At 41.6% G+C, this 9,348-nt stretch overlaps 1 protein-coding gene across 2 annotated transcripts in view; it reads right to left on the minus strand.

Moving 5' to 3' along the window:
• Window positions 1-9,348, minus strand: part of LAMB1 (laminin subunit beta 1) — a 96,374-nt gene that overhangs the window by 82,029 nt on the left and 4,997 nt on the right. For both annotated transcript variants that reach the window (XM_017546834.2, XM_017546835.2), the window contains 2 exons: window positions 8,404-8,539; window positions 5,250-5,323 (listed from right to left, as the gene is read on the minus strand). In XM_017546834.2, coding sequence (XP_017402323.1) covers window positions 5,250-5,323; window positions 8,404-8,539 — 210 coding nt within the window. The remainder of the gene's footprint in view (window positions 1-5,249; window positions 5,324-8,403; window positions 8,540-9,348) is intronic.

Here is a 9,348-nt window from a genome sequence, read left to right on the forward strand (position 1 = left end):
AAAAAAAAAAAAAAAAAAAAGATGAAGCAGAATGAACACTGAAAACAGGCTAACAGGCAAAGGCTTTGACACTGACCAACACAGTGATGCATTTTGGGAATTGGAAGTCAGATTACAAGGGAAGAAGATCAAAGGACAATTCAGCTGACCTAGAAAACAGAACCTAAATAAAGACACTTACTTCTGAATTAAAACTGGTGCCTGACAGAAATTTGGGTGAGAGTTAATGGTGAAAACTAGACACATGCTTAGACTTCCTTTAGCCCCCCACTTAATAATCCTGCTGGGCCTCTTCTCTGATAAAAGATGTCAAGGATAATAGATGATGACATTTTGACAGATTCTTTGACTCACTCGCTAGCTGCTCAGATTTTTCAGGAATATAAGAAAATAATACTATATTCAACTCAAGAGAGTATTAGCCTAAGAATTTTAAACTGAGAGAGGAAAATCCCTAAGGGCCAACTGAACCATATATACCACGTACATGGCAAACTCCCCATGAGTGTGGGCTCCCAGCTGGGAGGCTTGGGGAGAGGCTGAGAGGGAAGGTCTGGTCTGACTTCTGTGTGTCAAAAGGACACAGAGAGAAAAAGTGTGAAAGCCTTTCTTGGCTGTGCTTCCTTCTCTCTCTCTTTTGGAAACTTTTAAGTCCCAAAAGACCAGTGGAGTCATCCAATTTCCTGTGGAGTTGAGAAGCGCTGGAAACCAGAATGACACATTTTACCTAAAGAACAGAATCCTTCCCATGCTCTCTGCTTAGTCATCAACCTTCTCAGGTCTGTTGCTGCACAGCTGCCTCCGAATTTATAACAAAACAAAAGAGCTATGAGTTTTTTGTGTCTTTTGAGACTGGGTCTCGCTGTTGCCCAGGCTGGAGTGCAGTAGCACAATCATAGTTCACCGCAGCGTTGGCTTCCTGGATCCAAGCAATCCTCCGACCTCAGGCCCTTAAGTAGCTGGCACTACGGGCATGTGCCACCATGCCTAGCTAATTTTCTCATTTTTTGTAAAGACAGGGTTCTACAATGCTTCCCAGGCTGGTCTTGAACTCCTGAAGCTCAAGTGATCTTCCCACCTCACCCCCTCATGTGTTGAGAAATTACAGGCATGAGCCACCATGCTCAGTCAAGAGTTATGAGTTTTGAAACATCTAGCTACATAGAAAAACATATGCTAAATGAGCTTTTGCTAGTCTAAATCCACTTAGCAATTAGCCATCTCTATGGCAAACTTAGGGGAAAAAGAATGAACAATCTCAGCTCTCTTCCAGATTTCACTACTGTTAGTGGCTTCACCATCTTCCTAGTTATTTCACTTGAACTTTTAAGTAATTTTCTTTTAAGTGAAAGCAAGTTTATTAAGAAAGAAAAGGAAGAAAAGAATGACTACCCCATAGGCAGAGCAGCCCTAAGTAATTTTTGATTCAGCCCTTTCCTACCTTTCTGCTTTTAATCTTTCTCCACTTAATGGTTCAGCTTTTGATTTTAAAGGATCCAAAGGACTGCCCTTAGAGAACAGGGGCTCCTCCTCTTGGCAACGATCCTCAAAGGCAGTAACAGCAGAGAGTATCAGAGTACGGCAGTGGGTAGACACATGGGATTTGAAAAAGCTTTCAACGACCTTCTTACAGGACTACTAGGTTGCAGGAAGGATCTCCCTCCTACTTGAGAATCACAGCGAGTTTTGCGTTAGCACCAACCCTCCATTGATGCTTCCTCAATGCTGATCTCAACAGAGCCTCCCAACATGCCCTTTATTCTTGCCATCCCAGGTTTTGGTTTGTATTTCCTCTTCGGCTACCTTCCTGAAACACGGGTCTCATTTGCTTGTCAATGGCTCCCAATTTGGTTTTTTTTTTTTTTTTTTTTTGTATTAATTTTTTAAGTTCAGAAATCTGGATCTTTAAGACTGGCATAAACAAAAATAAAATAAAAATTAACATGATAGCTGCAGTTACTTACTACAAGCATGCAGTTAAAAAAAAAAAAAGAGTCATACTAAATGTTAATGTTTTTGTAACAGAATTATCCCAATCACCTCATAGTACAAATTTTGGCAAGAGACGATCATTCATTTCTTATTAAAAATACTAAAAGAGGCTGGGTGCAGTGGCTCACACCTGTAATCCCAGCACTTTGGGAGGCCAAGGCAGGTGGACCACTTGAGGTCAGGAGTTCAAGACCAGCCTAACATGGTGAAATCCCAACCTCGTCTACTAAAAATACAAAATTAGCCAGGCGTGGTGGCGCACGCCTATAATCCCAGCTACTTAGGAGGCTGAGGCAAGAGAATCCCTGAACCCGGGAAGCCAAGGTTGCAATGAGCTGAGATCGTGCCCCTCCACTCCAGCCTGGGCAACAAAAGCAAAGCTTCATTCCTCCAACCCCCACACAAAAAAACTAAAAGCATTTCTAAGATTGATCCGTTGTAATGGCTCCCTATTTCTTATAAAGTTCACACTCCCTAACAAGGAGTCAATGTCCTTTGCGGCTAGTCCGCTTCTCTCCTTTTCCTTTCCTTTCCTTCTCTCACTACCCCAAACTGGAGGCAAATCTGCATAGCACCTGCTGAGCAATCCCTGCCTCACTGTCCCACCACCACTGCCTTGCTCTCAGACAGTTTCCCTCTGGCCACGAATGGCCTTTCTTCCATCTCCTTCCACTGACATCCTGCTCTCCCTTCCTGGCCCAGGTTCAAGGGCAGTCCCAGTCCTAGGTTTCTCCTTTATTCCAGGCTAAAATTAATCTCACCCTCCTCCATGCTAACATACATGTTGGAACTTCTGCTGTAGAAAATGGCATATTCTGTCGTGTATTTGCAAGTGTATCTTTCTTTCCTGGAAGACTGGAAGCTCCTGGAGGGTAGTCACTATGCTGTCTTTACAATTTCCCATAGGGCTTAAAGTAGGGCAGTTTCTTATAAACAGAAGATGTTTGAATTCATTTATCCCCTTATTCATTTGTTCAGTAAACATTTGTAGAGCAATTACCATATGTCAAGCATCTGCATTTATGAAAACTTGCAAGTTCCCACTATATGCCAGGGCAGCAAGATTATCCTAATTCCCAGAACAGAAGGGAGCAGGCCAGGCATGGTGGGTCACGCTTGTAATCCCAGCACTTTGGGAGGCCAAGGCAGGTGGATTGCTTGAGGTCAGGAGTTTGAGACCAGCCTGGCCCACATGGTAAAACACCATCTCTACCAAAAATACAAAAATTAGCCAGATGTGGGTGGCATGTGCCTGTACTCCCATCAACTTGGGAGGGTGAGGCAAGAGAATTGCTCAGACCCAGGAGGCAGAGGTTGCAGTGAGCCGAGATTGCTCCAGTGCACTCCAGCGTGGGCAACAAAGCGAGCCTCAGTATTTAAAACAAACAAACAAAAAACAGGGCAACAGGAGAACATCACCATTCTGTCCTATGTCTTATGATATAGGTATTAGTCCTCTTCCCATTTACCAATGAAGATGTCACAGGTCTGGCCACACATGCCAAGAAGAGGCAGACAGAGATTCACACCCCATCTGCCCAACCCGATAGACGTTCCTTTTCCCACAGGAGGTAGGACTCAAAGGATGAGTTGTTTTCTCAAAAACCAGTGTGATAACTTGTACCTATTCTTTTTTTTGAGACAGGGTCTCGCTCTGTCACCCAGGCTGAAGTGTAGTGGCATGATCTCGGCTCACTGCAACCTCCGCCTGTAGGGTTCAAACGATTCTCCAGCCTCAGCCTCCCAAGTAGCTGGGACTACAGGCTCGAGCCACCATGCCTGGCTATTTTTGTATTTTTAGGAGACGGGGTTTCACCATGCTGGCTAGGCTGGTCTCGAACTCTTGACCTCAAATGATTTACCCTCGTTGGCCTCCCAGGGTGTTGGCATTACAGGCATAAGCCACTGCATCCAGCCCCAACTTGTAGCCATTCTGCATGTCTCAGTTCAGTTATTGCCCCCACTGTTTCACCTTCTGTGCCTACATGGGTACGTTCATCTTTGATCCACTGTATTCACCTAAATGAGTATTCAAGTACAATACATGTGGCCAAAGAACTTTTGGATCTAGATCAACCCAGAATTATTCATGTATGTGAACGGATGCCCTCTGCAAAGGAAAAGACAGGTTCATGAACATTAATAAAAATGATTTTGAGTATTTTTAGGTGTCACATAACAAAGGCAACACCTTTAAATGCTAATGAGCATCAGTTTAATCACCATATTGACTGTGTGGTCAATGAAGGGACAAGCGGTTGGTGACAAAGAGTAGCTCATGATTTATTTAGTGAAACCTTCCCCACCACTCTCAATAGAGGGTGTTGCAGTCACAGTGCCAATCTTCCTGCCCCAGCAGGAACAGCAGGCTGCTGGGGAGTGGTTAAGGGGATGAAGGCTTAGGCCTGGGAAGTGTACAGCCCAATGTCCCTCCTAGTTGCATTCTGACTCCCACGCCCACCCTAGCTCCTTGGCCTCCCAGCTTTGGTGGCAAGGACAGAGAGACTTTCATGGCTACCTGCCCATATCTATCCTTGGCACCTTTTCCTATCCTGAGAGGGTGTAGATAAGGTTCCCAACTCCAAATGAAAACTATTCAAAAGTGATTTTAATCTGAGAAGCAATAAGTAAATTATGGGTTTTCTGTGCGCCAATGTGTACTTTAAGCCATGCGAAGTCTGTCATTTCCAGGCAGCTGCTTAAGAAGAAACAAAGGGACTTTGTACAGAGACATTCCCTAGTTCTGGAATCATTTTACATCTCTCAAAGAAAAATGATGAGAAAATCCACATTTAAGAAGGCGTTACACATTTCTTAAGGAACTGTAAAACTGTTCCCACAAATTTTGCAAAACTTTGAAAACCAAAGAGAATACACTTCCTTTCCAGTTACCAAACTCAGTATTAAAACATAAACACAAGGGACCAGGGATTTACTCTCCAGGTGTTTCATTGTGATTTGGCAAAGAGTCAACACTGCCTTGCTCTATGGGGAAATAAAAAGATAACCTAATTAAAAGTTTACAGTTGAATTACCTTAGAATAGAGGCTCTTTCTACTTATTGTCATGAAGATAGGGTATTTGTTAAATGCAGTTATTCATGCTTACATTTTGAAGACTGCTCAATTACCTCAATTTATGGCAACAGTATTATTTAAGTTCTCATTTAGGCCAACTCACATCAGACATCTATTTCGAAAGGGGACATTACACAGCACTCTTATGTATCATTTGTGAGAAAGTTATGGATTTCTTACCTTGAAAGTCATTATGAGATGAGTGAAATGGAATTCTGCTTCCAAATCCAGCTGGATAGTCACGTTTTCCACACCTACAGGTGATTAAAACAACAACAAATCAAACAGTAAACCGAAACATCTGTGAATAGTTGAGACTTTTAAAAAAATTCTTTATGCTCTTCATAGAAATTATCCTTGCATTCTACCTTAAAGTGAAGCTGAAATGAAGACACTAATAATCCCGTGGGCTTATTTAGGTGGTAAAGCACAAGTCAACTGATTCTTTAGTTTTCCGCAAATCATTCTGGAGTTCAACAAATTGAATTTGCTCACTGGAACAAGACATCTGGCAGAACGCCTCTAGCTGCTGTCAAGAAAGGCATCCTTTGCCTCGCCAGAAGTGAAACATCTTCCCAGCCCTCTGAGCCAAGCTGCTCTCAAAGGAAAAACAGGAGGGGCACTTCCTGTGCACAGTAGGAGGTCAGCTTGCAGTCTGATGCACAAGGACACAATCCTCCTCTAGTAGAAACACAAATACTCCTTTTTCTCTATGCAGCAGCAAAGAAAATAAATACGAGTCTACCACATGTTAGTTATACTACAATTCAGAAAAACCTATCCCTGATGGAGAAACCTTTGGATGCATTTCCACAATGAGAAACAATGCCAGAGAAAAAAGAATTGGTCAAATAAACTGGCTCAGAACACACTAACATCTTCTCTTTCAGGGGAAAGCCTGAACAAACAAATGAGCCTTTGCACCCTTGCCCTGAGGGTCAATCAGTCTCACTTAAACACGTTAAAAAAAAAGGCCACTGGAATTCCAGAGATGGAAGGCACCTCCTCCCCAGTCCCTAGAGCTCTCAAGCCTGCCTGTCCAGCAAGGGAGACTTTCTAAGCTTCTTGTGTTTGAGAGAGCTTTTGGGGTCCATTTTCCAGAGAAAAAGAAGTCTTAAATGCAGGAAGACAGGAATGTGTCAAAATGAATCATGTCACAGGCTGGTGTATTTTCAGGAAATCAGTAGGACCTTTTGAAATAAACGCTCCTGCTGGAAAATTGCCAAGTCAATTGTGGGGGAAAAAGTGGTCACTGGAACGGATATGAGTTAGCTGGAATGTTAAAAGGAAAACATCATAATCATACTAACTAATCTTATCTAACTTATTAAAAAGAACCAGATTACAAAACTACACTGGGCATTTATTTTTCAGTGAAATGTTAGGCAGCTGTACATCTCTCCTCTTCCAGGCTTTATAAAAACGTACGATATTTGCTCAAAATTAAGAGATAACGAAATAATGTAAAGTACAACGCAAGATGAGTGCCATTTCCGTAAGCTAAGAACAGATGCTGCAATGTGTGCACCAAAAGCACATCCCGTTTAGATTTATAACTTGATAAGCACTACAGCCTTCCTTTTTATATGGGAAGAAAAATCCATGGAGAAAAGAAACAAGGTCATTCTTCTGTAGTATATTCGATTTCTGTCAGACCTAGGAATAGATCATCACGAGGGGTAAAACTAGTTGTATATCCCCAGCCTGTATCTGTGACTGGACACTGATAATTTAACTCCGCCATGTGTTAGCACAACTCGTACAAAACACACAAACTAGATAAAATCACATTCATAGAGTCTTCAATTGTGATCAGACAACAGAGAGATGATAGGGTATAGTAACAACCAGTCTGACTTTCTAAAGACTAAGTTCCATCAGCCTAATCTCATCTAATCTCTTGTGACAGAGTGACAGAGAACTTAACGCCCTCTACTGGAAAATCTCTTCTTTCTGGCATCTGATCTCTTTTGTCTCACAGATTCAAAGTTGTAGAAGTTGATTAACTCGACATAACTAAGAAAAACCTTCCTCTAGAACTATAGCACATGATAAACTGTTTCACTGTCTGTCGACTAAAATGGGGACAGTCTTGATTCTCATGTTGAGGCATCCTTTTTCAAACTCTTTCATTGGAAGAATGTGGGCCATCAGGAAATGCTCCAAGTCTTTGCTCATAATAAGCTTGCTGCTGTTTCAGAAGTCCTCTGGGATGCACCGCAGATTTACAGAAACTTCTCTTTTACACTCAAGTATCAACCAAAATATTCCCCCATAAGAATAACATGGCTCTAAATGATACATGCTTTCCGATGACCCAATGAAGTTTGTAATCAATACATTGCCAAGGCCAGCCAATGAACAAGCCAATTCTTCCTAGAAACCAGTAATCTAGAGAATATTGCAATTTGACAGTCAATGAGGAAGAAGTCTATTAAGGAAGGGTGTTTGTCTTTACAGAATGATAGATGACCACAATGGCATCCAAAGGCTACCCAGGTGTAGGGGCATAGAAGAAAGAAATCTGGTAGTCTCCAGGCTTTTTATGGCCAGGGTTAGGTTCACTTCTTTGAGGATCCTTTCTCATAAATTAAAAAAAAAAAAAAAAAATCTAATGGTACATTGTTAATTAACGAACACACTAACTCTACTTTTATTCCCCAAATTTCAGCATTTGAGTTTGAAATAAATGTGAAACTCATCTGGGCTTCATGTTACAGCAACAGTAAAATGATACTTGATGAATGCATGAAACCAAATCCCGATAGCAAAGACAGGAAAAAGGGTGTGATTCATGCAATCACTGGAGGAACCATTTGACTTGGGGTCATATCCATATTGACAGTCTTTGAAAAATTACATCTTGCTGCTTATTCATGATGTTATTATTACTGTGAAGAAATTTTCTGTAGATGAAGGAAGGTGGTGGGGGAGGAGTGGAGGCTGTTATTCTGCTCCTTCCTTTGGGATTGATCAAAATAAAAAATGTTATGTTTTGTGGAAGAATAAGGGCCTGAGATGGTGGAGTCTTCCCATACCCTCCCCAGGCAGCCCCCGGCATATAAGCACTCTCTCCAAAAGCCGCTCAGAATGAGGACTATGAAATACTCCTTTGGTCAATCATGAAAGAATGCTTTCCTATAGGAATTACATGCTTCAGGAAGAAGAATAAGATTTTACCAAGAGAAGTTAGTGCTCCAGGCAGTCAATCTGTCAGAAGCCATAATTACAGGACAGAGAAGCCAATCATAATCACAAACACCCAGGAAACTGTAAGCTCCATTCAAGTTATCAATCACATTCAGTGGAACTTGTCCCCACACCAACCACTTACCATTTTCAGATTGCCACCAAATCTTAAGGCGGTTTGGAGCAAATGTAGTGACCACATTTTCAATGAGATGGCTGTCAGGATTGAGGGTCTCATGGTAAGGATCTTGGGAATTGCATATGAAGCATTTTTTGTCCTCCTGCAAACAAAGTTGAGTTCATCAGTCTGGAAAGCAATCTCATTAAAAACATTTTTAATTAAAAAAAAAAACCCATCAGGCCCACAATATAAAAATCAACCTATTAGCTTCAAGAAAAATGAATGTGTGAAAATTACTTAGGTGATTTATATCACATCTTTCACTTTTAACTTACTGAGTCTAAAATACTCTTGAAAATAATTTCCTCCTTCCTTGCAAATTCAAGGTCTAAAATAAAAGAGGGCATTGTTTCCATAAGCTATTTATCAAAATCAAATTTCTAGGCTTAAACCTTAATCTCAACAAACAGCTAGAGAAGCTTACTCTACAGTAAAATGCAGAGATATTAGGGAATTTTTGCTGACATAAAGCAAACCAAAAATGAAAGAATAAAAAATACAATTCACCTGGCCTGATTTTCTTAAACCTAAATGAAGCAATAACCAAGTATTAAGCAGAAGTATTCAGAGTAGCTTCGGGAACTACAGAACAAGATTTCTTCATTTCCACCTTGCCCAAGCAGTGAATCCATGGTGGTGGCATGCAGGCTAACCCGCATATTGTTCAGAATATCTGGGTAAGGGAGGATCAGGCTGTCCTGTCCTGTTGGGACCATTACAATCTGGGGCCAGTTCAAAGAACCCCAATATAGGCATGAAGTAGGATGAAGATAGATTATAAGTTTTAGGGTAGCCGGGCGCGGTGGCTCAAGCCTGTAATCCCAGCACTTTGGGAGGCCGAGGCGGGTGGATCACAAGGTCAAGAGATCGAGACCATCCTGGTCAACATGGTGAAACCCCGTCTCTACT

The sequence above is a fragment of the Cebus imitator genome, unplaced genomic scaffold (assembly GCF_001604975.1).
Source record: "Cebus imitator isolate Cc_AM_T3 unplaced genomic scaffold, Cebus_imitator-1.0 Scaffold192, whole genome shotgun sequence".
NCBI classification, from domain to species: Eukaryota; Metazoa; Chordata; class Mammalia; order Primates; family Cebidae; genus Cebus; species Cebus imitator.